This window comes from Ornithorhynchus anatinus, chromosome X1, assembly GCF_004115215.2.
Source record: "Ornithorhynchus anatinus isolate Pmale09 chromosome X1, mOrnAna1.pri.v4, whole genome shotgun sequence".
NCBI lineage: Eukaryota > Metazoa > Chordata > Mammalia > Monotremata > Ornithorhynchidae > Ornithorhynchus > Ornithorhynchus anatinus.
The window spans coordinates 15,357,951-15,373,450 of record NC_041749.1 but is presented as its reverse complement, the minus strand read 5'-3'; the positions used below and the strand labels follow the sequence as shown (position 1 = coordinate 15,373,450).

The following is a 15,500-nucleotide window of genomic DNA, read 5'->3' as shown; positions in this document are numbered from 1 at the left end:
GTTCACACAACACACAAGTGGCGGAGCCAGGACTAGAACACAGGACCTCTGACTCCCAGGCCGATGCTCTATCCACTACGCCATGCGTGTCACCACTGCCTACTTTCCCATTGTCATCATTATCGTCTTTATCTGTAGCATCGTGGTCCTTGTCGCTGTTGACGTTATCATAATAATCATGGCTGCCTTCATAGCCATCGTCATCATCATTATCGTTGACGACATCATCACAATTATCGTTGTCTGCAATGCCATCGTCATCGTGATTATAGCCCTGTTCATTACCTTTATATCACCGTAATCTTCATCACTGTCAATGTCATTGTAGTTAAAATAATAATAACGATGACATTTGTTAAGCGCTTACTATGTGCTAAGCACTGTTCTAACCGCTGGGGGAGATACGAGGTAATCAGGCTATCCCACTTGGGGCTCACAATCTTAATCCCCATTTTACAGATGAGGTAACTGAGGCACAGAGAAGTCAAGCGACTCGCCCAAAGTCACACAGGTGATCGGTGGCAGAGCCGGGATTAGAACCCACGACCTCTGACTCCCAAGCCCATGCTCTTTCCACTAAGCCACGCTGCTTCTTGATCGTTATGACCGTCATCATCATCATCACTAAGAAACCCCCAAATAAGATGCTGGTGATCATGATAAAGTGATGGACTAAAATGAGTGATTCTTTTCTGCTTCCTTTCTAATGCTATTTCTGCAATCGAGCCGCTATATTTGAAGAGGGGTGTGTGTGAGTGAGTGAGTTTGTGCGTGCATGTGTGTGTTAGAGCATTTAAACAAATCGAACAGTATTCTAGTACTATCTAAAAGAACAAAATAATAATAATAATAATAATGTTGGTATTTGTTAACGCTTACTATGTCCCAAGCACTGATCTAAGCGCTGGGGTAGATTCACTCTCTCTCAGTGGAAAGACCCCGGGCTTGAAAGTCAGAGGTCATGAGTACTCATCCCGGCTCCACCGTTTGCCAGCTGTGTGACTTTGGGCAAGTCACTTCACTTCTCTGGGTCTCAATTACCTTATCTGTAAAATGGGGATTATAACTGTGAGCCCCACGTGGGACAACCTGATCACCTTGTATCCCCCCAGCGCTTAGAACAGTGCTTTGTACATAGTAAGCGCTTAACAAATGCCAGCATTATTATTATTACAAGGCAATCAGGTTGTCCCACGTAGGGCTTAAAGTCTTCATTCCCGTTTTACAGATGAAGTAACTGAGGAACAGAGAAGTTAAGTGATGTGCCCAACGTCACACAGCTGCCAAGCGGCGGAGCCGGGATTAGAACCCATGACCTCTGACTCCCATGCCCGGACTCTTTTCACTGAGCCACGCTGCTTCTCGAAGAAGGATTCGTTCAGCACTAGATTAGGTCAATCTCAAAAAGAAAAAGGAAGAAAATTCTGCTAACCCTGAAGGTCGCCAGACACTGCTTGTGTTCACGGGCGGGCATTGCAGATAGGACAAAGAAAGCAGGGTGAGGCAAGGCTGGGCAGGGCTGGGCAGGACTGGGCAGGACTGGGACGGACTGGGTTGGGCAGGATGGGGAAGAAAGGGCAGGATGGGCAGGGTTGGTCAAGGCGGGGCAGGACAGACAGGACTGGGGAGGGCGAGCAGAACTGGATAGGAAGGGCATTCCTGAAGCAATTGTGTCTCTGAAGGAGTCGATGGTGCTTCAGGAGCAGAATTGGGGAATTCCTGAGAAGTTTTCAGGTGTTCTGGGAGGTGGGGAGGGGGGGTGAAAGGTGACTATAGAAAGCGGGTGCCAGGACCGGGAGAACTTCGAGGCTAATAGTTTCTCCCCGTACCACTCCCCCGGGAAGGAAACGATACCCAGCGCAAGGAGGGGTCGTCGGGAGACCACCGGCGTCTGCAACAGCTGAAGATGGGAGGTGGGGGAGAGGCGAGAGGCGAGAGGAAAGAGAAAGATGAAGCAGCGTTGAGAGCAGTGGGGCCTAATGGTTAGGGCATGGGCCTATGAGTTAGGGGACATAGATTCTAATCCCGGCTCTACCGCTTGTCTGCTGTGACCGTTTGTGTTTTTTTTAACGGTATTTGTTAAACTCTTATATGTGCCAAACAATGTGCTAAGGGCTAGCATAGGTAGAGGTTAATTAGGTCAGACACAATCCCTGACCCACTTGGGGCTCACGTACTTAATAGAAGGGAGAACAGTTATTTCATAATGATGGTATTTGTTAAGCGCTTACTATGTGCCAAGCACTGTTCTAAGGGCTGGAGTAAATGTAAACTAATCAGGTTGGACACAGTCCCTGTCCCACATGGGGCTCACAGTCTTAATCCCCATTTTATAGATGAGGGAACTGAGGCGCAGAGAAGTGAAGTGACTTACCCGTGGTCACATAGCAGAAAAGTGGTGGAGTCGGAATTAGAACCCAGGTCCTTCTGATTCCCAGGCCCGTGCTCTATCCACTAGGCCACTGTGCTTCTCAACTCTGTTTTATCTTCCCCTTTCCTCTTCTTCCTTCTCGTCATTCACCAATCTCCCAACTTCAGCTGTTCTAGACCTCAGCTGCTTCCTGACGACCCCACCCAATGCTTGACCTTGGGCAAGTCACTTAATTTATCTGTCCCTCATTTACCTCATCTGAAAAATGGGGATTTAGACTGTGAGCGCCATGTGGGACAGGGACAGTGTCGACCCTGATTATCTCATACCTACCCCAGCGCTTAATTCAGTTCCTTACACATAGTAAAATCTTAACAAATACCATGTAAAAAAAATGAAATTTGGGAAAGTATGGTGTTCCTAGATGTTCACCCTTAAAGTAGAGTTTTCCCCTTCCCTTTTCTCCCCTCCCCTTTCCTCTTCCCAGACACAGAGTCTCAGATGAAGACTGTATTCTGAGCCAGCAGGAAACAGGATCAAGTCCTCCTCTTAAGGTAGTTGTTAAGTGCTTACTATATACCAGGCCCTGTACTAAGCGCTGAAGTAAATTCAAGTCAATCAGCTTGGATACAGTCCATGTCCCTCAAGGGACTCACAGTATTAATCCCCATTTTACAGATGAGGTCATTGAGTCACAGAGAAATGAAGGGACTTGCCCCCAGGCAAGTGGTGGAGGTCGGATTAGAACCCAGTTCCCTCTGACTCCCAGGCCGGTGTTCTATCCATTAGGCAACGATGCTTCTTCTCACACTATCCTCACAGTCTTCCTCTCAACCTTTCCTGAGGAGTGAGTTGGCTAGGCGGCTCCTCTGAGGTCCAGATTAGATGTATTTCCCCTGCCCGAGATCCAGCAATGAGGCAGAAAGAAGTCACTCGGGGGAAAAAATAAGAGGACCCAATCGCCCTGTCTCAGCAGCAACATCACCCTCGGGAAAGCTGTTGAAATTCCTCTTGTAACATATTTTTTCCCCTCTATCCTCTCCCACCACTCCTATCTCCTTCCCTCCCTCTTCCTGTCGACCTCCTTTCCTCCCTTCTTTTCCCCATGTGTCTGTCCCTCTCCTTCTCAATCCTCTCTCCTCTTCCTTTCTCCCTCTCCCTTGGGTTCATTAATCGTCACCCAGGTCCGGAACTCGGTTCACCTGGGTTCTCTTCCCTGGCTCCTTCCCTCCTTAACGCAGAATCAGCAGAATCACAGGGCAAAGACGTGGTAGAGAAAGGGGAGGGAAAAAGAGAGGAGCGGGACAAAAATGGAGACCGAGACAGTCACAGAAACAGAGCCACAGAGAGAAGGCGTTTTGGCAGTGAAATTAAGGGGATCGAAGGGGAGAGGGAAGGAAAACGGAAAGGAGGGAGGGGCGAAGGGGAGAACAGAAGCTAAAGAAAGTGTCAGGCTCTAAGACCTCCAGCTGCTGTCCCTTTCCTACACACCCTAAAGTGGAGACTGCGACAGGTTGTCAGCTCCCGTCCTGACGTTCTTATCCTCTAACCCCTGTGTCAAAGAGGAAACTTTGAATTTGGGAGAACAAACGGTAATGACTCAGACCTCTCACATCTTCAAAGCCCTTAGAGGGGTCTGTAAGCAATTAAAGTTCTGGGACATTAATATCTTTTGACCCTGCGGAAAGGGGGCAATCAAATTCAAATCACGGCTCGAAAACATCTGGACAAATTTGAGCAAATGATTTTTCAGGCCTCCATATATTTCTTTAAATTACGCTGTCAACGGAACAAACCGCGTCCTAGACCACTAAATAAATGATCGCTGTTTGGACCGTGGCTGTGAGATAGGCGTGCGGGAGCCTGCTGAGACCCGCCCCCACCCCCTCCCAAGCCCACTCCCCCGCCCCCGAAGGCCAGAACCCTTCATGAAACACCAAACTAGATGACACGGAAGCCAAAGACGGGCGTAAATCAAATAAATAGAAAACCCGCTGCAAAAGTTCAAATGAGCTCGGGATCTAAATTTAGTAAGAGATTTACTACCCTCCCTCCCTCAAAAGCAGGAGTAAATTGCGCAAGTCTGAGAAAGATGATAAACACTAGGCGTTGGCAACGCAGTCATTGGAGTTCTCTAGAGGGTCTAGGGGTGATGAGAGGGCGAACTTTGAGGTGTCACAGGTACATGGTACACAAGTCACACGGAGGGTGTATATTTCGTGTAAGCACAGAGCCGTGGCTTTTCTCACATGGACGGGCTCGTCGCAAGGAGCTACACAGAGAGTTCGGGTCCAAACTCACACAGAAACACACACACACACACACCAGGAAGACTGGAACCAAGAGACTCACATGGCGTAGTGGGTAGAGAACGGGCCTGGGAGTCAAAAGGTCATGGGTTCTAATCCCGGCTCCGCAACCTGTCTGTTGTGTGACTTTAGGCAAGCCACTTAACATCTCTGAGCCTCAATTACCACATCTGTAAAATGGGGATTAAGACTGTGGGACAACTGATTACCCCAGTGCTCAGAACAGTGTTTGGCACATAGTAAGCGCTTAATAAATATCGTTATTATTATTAATAAATACCCATCCTGGGAGTCAACCAGGATATGGATATCCCTTCTTCAGCCACCCAGGGCAGGGACACCCAGCTGCCATCACCCAACCATAAACACCCATCCAGCTATACACAACCAATGATGACAAGCGCCCCCAATCAGAATCACCCAGAGACACCTCCAGAGGCATCGAGAGACACAGGGAGACTGCGAAAGACGACATCCTACATCCGACAGTCACAGAACCAGTCACCCCTTCTTCCTCATAGCCCTTCTGTCCATCTAAGGAGGCCTCCTCAACACCTGCCGCGCGAGTCCAAGAAGGGGAAGGGATTCTCCAGCCAGGAAAGTAGGCCTGAACCTTGCTAGACGCCCCTCACCCCGCGTCCAAAAAGTCAGGGCCAAGCGGAAAGGGCCCGGCTCCTCAGGAGGGCAGGGACCCGACACTCACTTGGTGGCCAGAAGCATGTTCTTCCTGGAGTGTAGGTCGCTGGGATCGGTGTGCTGCCGATTGAGATACTCCGAGACTGCTTTGGCTGGAAATTCCGTTTCACAAATGTACCCGAAATCCCGAGCTAAATGGACGGCTTCTCCTGAAACACAGGCACAGGACACAGGGATCACTATGGGGTGAAGAGCCTCCAAGCCTCCAGTGAGACTGGGCGCGTGGTGTCGGCTAACGGAGGCATCCAGCGCTTAGAACAGTGCTTGGCACGTAGTAAGCGCTTAACAAATGCCATCATTATTATTATTAACAAATAACGTCATCATTTTTCATTATTATTATTATCCAGCCTGGGGTGAGGGCCAAACATCATCCCCAACTCCTCCCATTCTCTTCCACACCTGATTTCTAAGTAGTCCAAACCTCCTTTTTCCCATCAAATCCCCCGTGACCCGATTAAATCACGGCGTCCCTCTCTTGCCGTGAACGGATTAACAGTCGAAAAAATGGCCTCAGTTCTGACTCCGATTCCAAGGATCTCTGCCCTGGCTAGCCAGGTTTCTACCATCCAGAGATTCGTGCCAGTCAACCCGCACCGGGATGGGGGACACCAGGCATCTTAGGTGTCTGACCCTTCAAGGACCCAAACCCCAGGAGCTCCTAGGCCATTGCATTGTTTTCAAACGAGAGGGACTTCCTTGGCAACGTCACTAAGGGGACGGTTGGCTTTTGGACAGTGTTCCTGGGTTTTCTCCCTCCTCCATAGAAACCTGGAGAAGGCCCATCAACGCCCCGCCCTGTTCCCCTCTTAGAGAAATATCTTCTTAGCTAGGTAGAATGCGTGAGAATCCCGTTCTGGGCTAGAGGGGCTCCCCCATCAGAGACGGGTACCCCACAGACCCATCGGGAGATGGTTTTGGCTTGGCAATGGGCCGGATTCCGACTCCGGAACGCAATCGCTGATGATAAATCCCGATCTGGCTTTCACCCTGATTAGTCAGGTTGTGGGGCCGACATACATTCCACGTCAAATCCGACAGACAATTACTCTCCCCGCCCTTCAAAGCCTTATTGAAGGCACATCTCCTCCAAGAGGCCTTCCCAGACTAAGCCCCCTCCCTTTCCTCTTCTCCCACTCCCTTCTGCGTCGCCCTGATTTACTCCTCTTGTTCTTCCCCTCTCCCAACCCCACAACACTTATGTACATACCGTAATTTATTTATTTGTATTGACGTCTGTCTCCCTGCCTCTAAACTGTAAACTGTTGTGGGCAGGGAATGCGTCTGTTAATAGTTATATTGTACTCTCTCAAACGCTTAGTACAGTGCTCTGCACACAGTAAGCAACAAGCGAGAGGAGCAGTATGGCCTAATGGCAAGAGCACGGGCTTGGGAATGAGAGGATATGGGTTCTAATCTCGGCTCCTCCACTTGTCTGCTGTGTGACCTTGGGCAAGCCACTTAACTTCTTTGTGCCTCAGTTACCTCATCCGTAAAATGGAAATTAAGATTGTAAGCCCCACGTGGGACAACCTAATTACCTTGTATTTACCCCAGCTCTTAGAACAGTGCTTGGCACATAGTAAGCGCTTAACAAATACCATTATTATTATTATTATTAGGCTGAATACAGCCCCGAGTCACCTGCAGCCGAACTCACATTCGAATTACAATTAGGAAATCCCAAGGCCCCAGCATCACCAGGTCCGGTCAGAGAGCAATTAAGTCGATAGCCACTGATAGGCAAACCTTCCCCTTTCTCCGATCCTGGTCATATCAGTTGCTTCAGTCACTTCGGCCAGTGATTTCGAGCGGGAGGCCTGTGGCCTCCCCATTCCCCCTACTCCCTCTTCTGCTCTACCCCCTTCTTCTCCCCACAGTAATTGGGTGTATTTATATATATATTATTTATTACTCTATTTATTTTATTAATGATGTGTCTATATCTATGATTCTATCTATCCTGATGGTTTCGATGCCTGACTACTTGTTTTGTTTTGCTGTCCGTCTCCCCCGTTTAGTCTGTGAGCCCGTTTTGGGGCAGGGATTGTCTCTATCTGTTTTGCCGAATTGTACATTCCAAGCGCTTAGTCCAGTGTTCTGCACACAGTAAGTGCTCAATAAATACTATTGAATGAACGAACGAATGAATGAAAATGTCATCCCCCCAGCCGTAGCGAGGGAACCCCGTTCCCAGCGGGGAATCCACCTGCAGGCCCTCGCTTACCTTCCACCAGGCTGGTGAGTAAAGTGACATTTGCGGCTTTGCGTCTGCCGGCGGGTAAATTCAGACCGATTTTCTCGAGCCTCTCTCGCAAAGATCGCCCCCCGTTTTTCGATTTGGCTCTGAAATTGCAAGAATTACCATTCTGATTAACCTCCGAGGGTTCCTGAAACAAAGTTTAGGCGTAGCAATCTAAAGACCACTGGAGCTTGAAGAGGTTTTAACTGGAGGTTAGCACACCCCCAGGCCTCCCCCCTCCCCCTTCGGGTTGTTTGAGAAGAGTTTGCTGAGTTGGCTGGATTTCTGCAACGCAAAACGCGCACGCAAACCCACTGGCTGGGAGGTTTGATCTTTTCTTCCGAAAACAAATGACCGCAGAACCGACTCACTAGGATGTCGGGCATGCGCTGAGATGCAGGCTCTGACCTCAGGATCAAAGGGTGGGAAGAGGACAAAGAGCCAGCATGGCTTAGTGGAAAGAGCACGACCTTGGGAATCAGAGGATGTGAGTTCTAGTCCCGACTCCACCAAGTGTCTGCTGTGTGACCTCAACTTCTCTGTGCTTCAGCTGCCTCATCTGGAAAATGGGGATTAAGACTGTGAGCCCCAAGTGGGACAACCTGATTATGTTGTATCTACCCCAGCGCTTAGAACAGTGCTTGGCACATAGTAAGCGCTTAACAAATGCAATTATTATTATTATTCTTATTATTAAAGAGCCGGGTGTGGCAGGAGAAAAGAAACCACCTGCCCTGTTCCTCCTCACCCCATTCCCATGCCCAGAAAGGAGAGAAAAGAAGACCTGGACTAGAATGCACAGTCTAAAATAGCAGGGTTTGGGCTGCGGACGGAAAGTCATGCGGATGAGGGTGGGGGCAGAAATTGAAGGGAGAGAAGGCCTGGGTAGATTTGGACTGCTTGATATGGGAGAGGGGGTGAGAGAGGAGGGTTCCCTTGGAAAGAACCCCCACCCCCAGCCCATAAATGGTCCCGAGTCTTCGGGTATCAGTAAAGTGGCAGGGTCCCTAACTTATTTAAGCACAAACTCATTTACATATCCTATTTTCCTTCTTCCTTTTATCTGCAAAATGATTTCAGTTTCCCTCACTAGACTGTAAACTCTTTAAGGGAAGGGACCTTGTCTACTAACTCTATTTTCCCAAGCGCTTAGAATAGCGCTCTGCAAACAGTAGCTGCTCCATAAATAGTATTGATTGATGGATTTGGCAAGGAGTCAATGGCCAGGAGTTCCTTTGGAAAAGAGATCTTTACAGGCAGTTCCAATCTTCTGGGCTCTCTGGAAGTTATTCTGAAATGAATCTCCTCAGGCAAAGTCTTCCTGAGGCCCGGGAACAAATTCACCCTCCCTGGTCCTTCGGGGCAGCCTTGAAATTCTTGTGTGCTTGTGTGCATGTGTATATAAGCATGTGTATGTGTGCATGTGTGTGTGTGTGTGTGTGTGTGTGAGAGAGAGAGAGAGAGAGAGGTTAGGAGAGAGATGAAACAGTTAGGACATCTTAGGTGCCCTGGTCGGTTTAGCTATTACCCTGTCTGGGGACAGGAAGCTGGCCCAGGTGACCTTTCAAGGCCTCTCTTAGCTCTAGTAGTTGTTGGGGGAGAGACATAGAAAAGATAAATAGAAAACAAATAAGGCAGGAGGCAGAAAATCTAAATGGAATTGATTTCAGGGTATTTCATAGCATGTGTGTATGTGTGTATGTCTGCTCCAAGCAGCCACATCCCGGGATCTGCGATTCACTTTCAGGCCTTCTGTCCCCAGCCCGTCCTCCATCACCCAGAGCCAAGGGATCCCCCTTCCGGGGCGACCGACCCATCTGAAGGGCCGGAGTTTACCTTCTGAGGACTCCCCCGAGGAGGGAAGCATTCAGGCATTCAGGAGGGGACAGTCGCCTTTGCACCTCCCCTACGGTCACTTTGTACTTGGAAGTGGAGCTGAGCAAGGACAAGCGGCCGGGGACCGAGCAGAACACCTCGCCCGTGTTCACGGACATCCCTCCCAGGAAGCCGTCCTTATTCATCATCAGAGAAGTCACAGACTTGGGAGGAACCGGAACTGGGAAGACAGGAAAACACACACACACAACAAGTGACCGAGAAGTCGAGATCCCCGGTTGCTCTCTGCTGGATTTGTCAATGATCATTACTTCCCAGTTCGGGGAGCAGTAGGGACACGGACAGCTGCCAGAAGAAGGAAGGATTTGCCTTTTGTTACTCTTTAGAATTCAAGCCTCTAAGTAAAATTGCACTTCCTGTCCATGGAATAAACTGTCTTGGAAAGATACCGTCTATGAGTGCATAGGGACAGATGGGTAGACATCCTGATCATGGTACTATTATTTCCCACTGCCTATTCTCACCTCTCTGCATCCTAAACGTTCAGAGACCACAGAGAGAACACTCCGGACCAATTCGCCCAAGAGAGCTGGTCAGTTTCCCCTCTGCTGGATTTCCCTTTGCATCTCGGTTGGAACTTAACACCCCCCCTCCCCCGAAAAAAAATGGGGCCGGAATGGGGGTCGGGGAGAGGGCCGAGCAAGGTGCAGTTCTTCCCACGACGAACTGATGGATGGCAAAGAGCACATGACTGGAAGTTAGAACAGGGTTCTAATCCCGGCTCTGTCACTGGCCTGTTGTGTGACTATGGTCAAGTTAACTTCACTTCTCTGTGCCCCCGTTTCGTCATCTGTAAAATGGGATTCAATTCCTGTTTCCCCACCCCCGTAGACTTCGAGGCCCACGTGGGACAGAGACAGAGACAACGCTTAGCTCAGTTCTGGACACATAGCAAGCTTTTAATTCCACGATTTCATAAGCAATATTAGTGATAATAATAATAATAATGGAAAGACCCTCCAGACCAGTTCGACTCTTAGTAATACTGAACAGACTCACCTAAACCTACTCCCAAAGCCCTCGACCCCCTTTGCAAGGAAAGCAATTCCCCGCTGACAGGAGTATTGTTTACCAATTAACCTAAATAACTAGAGCATAATTGTTTGGAGCAGTTATGATTTACAACAGGTGCGCTAATCAATCAACCAGACAATCACTTAAATGAAACTGCAAAGCGGGGGCTGCCCAGCCCTGGTGGTTACGTTTCTGCAGGTAATTGATAACAAACCGTACTTAATAGATGTTTTATGCACGAGTTAATAGGAGCTGACAGCCGCTTGCCACCTCTGCTCAGGCGCCATCAACCTCAGCAGCCTGAACCTTTAGAACGCCACTTTTCAAACTCTCTGGGGCGTTGAAGGAGGATGAGAGTTCGAAGGCAACGATCAGGGAAACTAAAGCATAAAACACTGAGCTCACAGGGCCTCCTTCTCTGTCCTCCTCCTCCTTCTCTCCCCTCTACAGAGCCCGGAAGTGGCTCCTCCCTCTCTTTAGAGTCTCAGAACCTTCTGCGTCTCATAGTGCGGGATCCGTCACTAATATTCTAAAATGGAATTAGGTGTTAACCGTCCGGCAAAAGATAATCAAACACAGGGGAAGGGGCTTCCCCCTCCCTTCAGTTCTGAGATCCCACACCTTCTCCTTTCCATCTCCTAGGTGCCTCGTCCCCCTTCTGACTTCACCTTTCCTGGTTTGCCCCATGCCTGACTCCTCTCCATTGAGGACTTTAGGCTGGGACCTTCTCTCCCATCCGAGACAGTTCAGTCGGAGAATGAGAACCCCAATAGGCTGTTCCAAGTGCTGACTGCTGGGCAACTGCCAACTTCATAACCTCAGTGGTATGGAATAGAAACAACAGACCTTAACTATTTCTGTTATAGTTTATTCTTTCCCACCGCCAGAGAGCCCTACCATCAAAGGTTCATAACAGCTTAAAGAGTCTCCTAAAGACATGTAGTTTGCAGACATAATACTCCATGTGGATTGCACATTGTCCCTGCTGTAAACAAACCATGGGAGAAGATTTTCCTGCAAGGATAGGAAGGAGAGAGGAAGCTTTGAAAGTTTGGTGGGAATTCTCATTGCTCCCTCACTTTACACTGTCCAAAGATTTCCCCATTTCCCCCTTTCTCGGCTCCAAGAGTTCCCGTCCAGCTGAGTTTTTTTCCCTGAGTTACTTTTTCTGATGACAGGCACCCCTTATTTTTCACAGATCTCCTTCCCTTATCGGGTCTCCATTCCGTGCAGTAACCGCCTCCCGCCCCAGCTGGACACAAACTCCTAAAAGCATCGTTAGAACTGAGTCCCCTTATTCTCGATGATAGCGCTAACAAGGCAGATTGGAGTCGGGGAAGACGTTTTAGAAGTGATTCAACTTCCAAACTCCCCCTGCCAACGCTCCCCACTCCCACACCCTCCCACTCTCCCCTCTCTCAATAACTGGTCCAAGGATCCGGAAAGCACAATTGTACGTAACCATCAGGAGGCTTCTCTCCGGTTTTAAAACGCACTCACGGCCCTCTTCTTGTTGCAGGATTCAGCAGCTAGACCTTTGTAATTTAAAAACCCGATCCTCTCTAATAGAAATGTGCGGTTGGAAGTTCTTTGAGAGCTACCCATGTGAATTCTCCCACACATTTCTGTAGTTCATACTGGGAAAAAAAACCTGGGAAAAAGTGGAAAGGGGAAGAAACATCTAGTAATGTTCTTGATTTCCTGTTCTTCCTCCTTCTTAGTCTGTGATCATATCTACCCCAGCGCATAGTACTGTGTTTGGTATCGAATAAGCGCTTAATAGATGACACAGTGAGATGGTGAGCAATATGTAAATTCCTGCCACCAATACACGAGGAAATCCTGGTATATACTTTTAAGCTTGTTTGTTTCTTTAATTAAATTGCAAACTCTTTGCTTTCAGGGGCTGTTTCTTTTACTTTTATGGCATGCTTCCAAGCGCCTAGTACAATGCTCTGCTCACTGTTGAACCACAATAGTAGTAGTCATCGTATTTATCAAGCGTTTACTGCGAGCTGAACACTGGACTAAGCATTGGGAAAAAATCACAGCTGGAAATTAGACACGGTCCCTGACCCCCAGGGGGCTGGCAATCTTTAATAATAATCATAATAACAATAATCCTATTGAATGATTGAGAGTTGAGGTTCACACTTTCCCAATGGCCAGAGAAAGCAGCATCTCGAAGAACTTCAGTGTCAGAGGCATTTCTACCTGCTTCCTAATTTAGACCTTGCCAATTACCTGATTTACCTTTGGGGAAGATATTTCCTTCTCTCCCAGGGTGTACGGATAGGAGGTATGCACCTGTATTCGTTATCGCTTGGATACATTTGATCTAAGCCGACTACAACATTGCATAAAGATTAGAGGGATGGGTTTAGTAACAACCACAACGGCAGCTGTTTTATTGGGCTTTGCTCTTCCACTGCTTTAATTTTTCGACCTATTTCAGATTCAAAAGAATTTTCCTGGGTACATCCACCTGTCTCACCACGTAGACTGAACCTCCCTCCCCACGCCAGTGGGATTTCTCTTTGAGAACTTTGGTCCAACTACTCCTTCTTCCTGCTTTGGTAGGGGGCTGCGTAACCTAATATTTCATGCTCTTTTCTTTTTCCGTTCTCTTCGGGTTCTCGCCAAGTCGCAAGAACGCCGGTGCCCGGTTGATTTGGTAGTAATTATGAGCACACTGTGTTTGAGAACGGGCTCTCTCGAGGAGGGAGATGGCTCGAAGACGACAGCCTGAAATGGCGAGGAGATGGAGCGTGGCCAGTCAGCAGGGAGCTCTCGCCTCTTTACATGTTTACAATCTTCAGTGCATACATTAAAATGAGCCTTTTTTTTTTTTTGGTCCCGGTTCTCATGTGGATTGCTTTGCCCAACTTTAAGATCTCCCCCACTCAAAAAAAAAAAAGGGGGGGAGGGGAATTTAACCCTAATCCCTACCTCCTCCCACCAACAAACCAATTCACACGTGTGTGTGCGCGCACACACACACGCACACTCACAACCTCGGTTCCAGCATCGATCAGTATTTCACTCTGGGAACCCAAGCTTCCAGAAAGCAAATGATTCTTAGAAATTCTGCTCATTCTTGGACCTCACTGGGCACCCTTTCGAGGCAATACCGAGCTCCTCTCCCTTCTCTCTCTCTCTCTCTCCCCCTCCCTCTCCTCTCTCTCTCTTTCTCTCTCTCGGTGTGAGCAGGCCTGAATCTGACAGACCTTCCCTTCCCAGTCTCCTAGCTTCCTTCAAGTTCTTAGTTGCAGCTTGGCAGACCGGGAGAGAGGAAGACACATCAAGTCAATCCAGGGGACCAGTGCCCAGGGAAGTGTCTTTTAAACCAATGGACCCGAGTGCCCAAAGAGTGGATGCCAGATATTTTCTCCAGCCTCAGCCTCTCGGCTAAGGTTCTTCCATCAGTGGAGGCAAACCCTAGGGCTTCTCTGTCCCCTCCCCCTCCCCCAGGTTAAAGTTATTCCTTTCCTGGTTCAACCAGTTCACCACGGATGGAGCCCAGAACCTAAGAGCATAAAGTCCAGGGCAGGGGAGTGGGAGAAATAGGGAGGGCGCCGGGGAGGAATGAACAGATTCCCTAGAAAGAAAACTTGGATTCAGTCACTTTCTACAGTAAATAGTCCTACTTTCGCGACCTAGAATGTTGCCACAATCAATATTGGCTTTTAGCTGAGTGTGGGATTTGGGTGGCCACTGGGGAATGAGGGGGGCAGGAGGGAGAGAGAAAGAGAGAGAGGTTATCTAGCTAATGCTCTGGGGTTGGCTTTCACTTTAAAATTCAGGCAGCAATGGGAAAGGATCCATTGGAAGGACCCTAAATATATACCTGAAAAAAATACCTTTGGGAAGGCAGGGGGAAGAAGGTAATTTAGGAGGTTAAATCGAAACCCGCCCAATAAAATCGTTTTAAGGTCACCGACCATGCCTCAGAGACACAGACTTTGAACTCTGAGCTCAGACCACGCGAGGGTCTCCAATGGGTCACCTCCTATTTCTGGGGTCCGGGGGCCAACCCAGTGATCCTTCAGCCCTCTGGGGGGACAGATTCCTCTTTAAGGGCGAGATGACGCGGATAGGATGGTGGCGATCATTTAGAGGAGCTGGTCTCCCGCCCCCGCATCCCGCAACCTTCCTCATCTTAATGGAAGTAAGAGTTAAGAATGATTTTTTAATGTCTCGTTGGATTTTTAGACTGTTAATGTACCGCATCCTTCTCATTATTACTTTATTGATTGCTCATTGACCAGCCCCCTTCAAATCGTATTAACCACCCTCTGCCAGTTTAGATTAGGAGAGTTTAAAAACCACCTTTCATTACACCCCCGCCCCCCTCCCGCAAAGGAGTTCAGACTTGGCAGCTTAATGTTCGTTCTAATGGGGTAGCTAAAAGCCACGGGGCCACGGTCCCTGCCTATTGCATTAATAGCTCAAAGGGGGCCAATACAGAAAATTAGACTTAAACGAGCTCTGGAGATCTTCAAATGAAAGACCCATTTATCACGCTGGCTACCTTCACTCTTCTCGTTTGCTCTCTCTACTGGGAACAACTCATTTCCTCTTAACTAAATTACTTCAGAAATGTCAGCCTAAGCCCCGATAGCAAACATAGCCAGAGAGCGGCCCTAATCGACGGTGAAATAGGCGCACGAGGCTCCATCGGACAGGTCTGGACTGTTCTGCACGGACTTTCCCCCGTTGGGAGTGTCAGGAAAGCTTTGGAGGCCACGCCCACGCCCACCATGCCCGACTCAGGAGAGTCCATCAACAAAAAGTCACTGGGAATGCCTAAGGGAATAGGCTGTTGGCTTTCTCCTTATCACTGAGCTGGCTTTTTTTTTTAACCTGCCAAAATGTCCTTTATTTATTAGGCTATACGTGGACTGTGCCCACGTCTCCGACAGAGATTGCCATTTGGGATGCTTCATTCTGAAAATACCTTTCCTGTCTTCTT

At 48.6% G+C, this 15,500-nt stretch overlaps 1 protein-coding gene across 4 annotated transcripts in view; it reads right to left on the bottom strand.

Annotated features, from left to right (window-relative positions):
• TFAP2B (transcription factor AP-2 beta) overlaps positions 1-15,500 on the bottom strand; it is a 34,275-nt gene that overhangs the window by 5,616 nt on the left and 13,159 nt on the right. For all 4 annotated transcript variants that reach the window (XR_005659522.1, XM_039910334.1, XM_001509618.6 and 1 more), the window contains 3 exons: positions 9,455-9,674; positions 7,604-7,722; positions 5,384-5,525 (listed from right to left, as the gene is read on the bottom strand). Coding sequence is in view for 3 of the 4 variants with exons in the window: in XM_039910334.1 (XP_039766268.1) it covers positions 5,384-5,525; positions 7,604-7,722; positions 9,455-9,674 (481 nt within the window). In the remaining variant the exon portion in view is untranslated. The remainder of the gene's footprint in view (positions 1-5,383; positions 5,526-7,603; positions 7,723-9,454; positions 9,675-15,500) is intronic.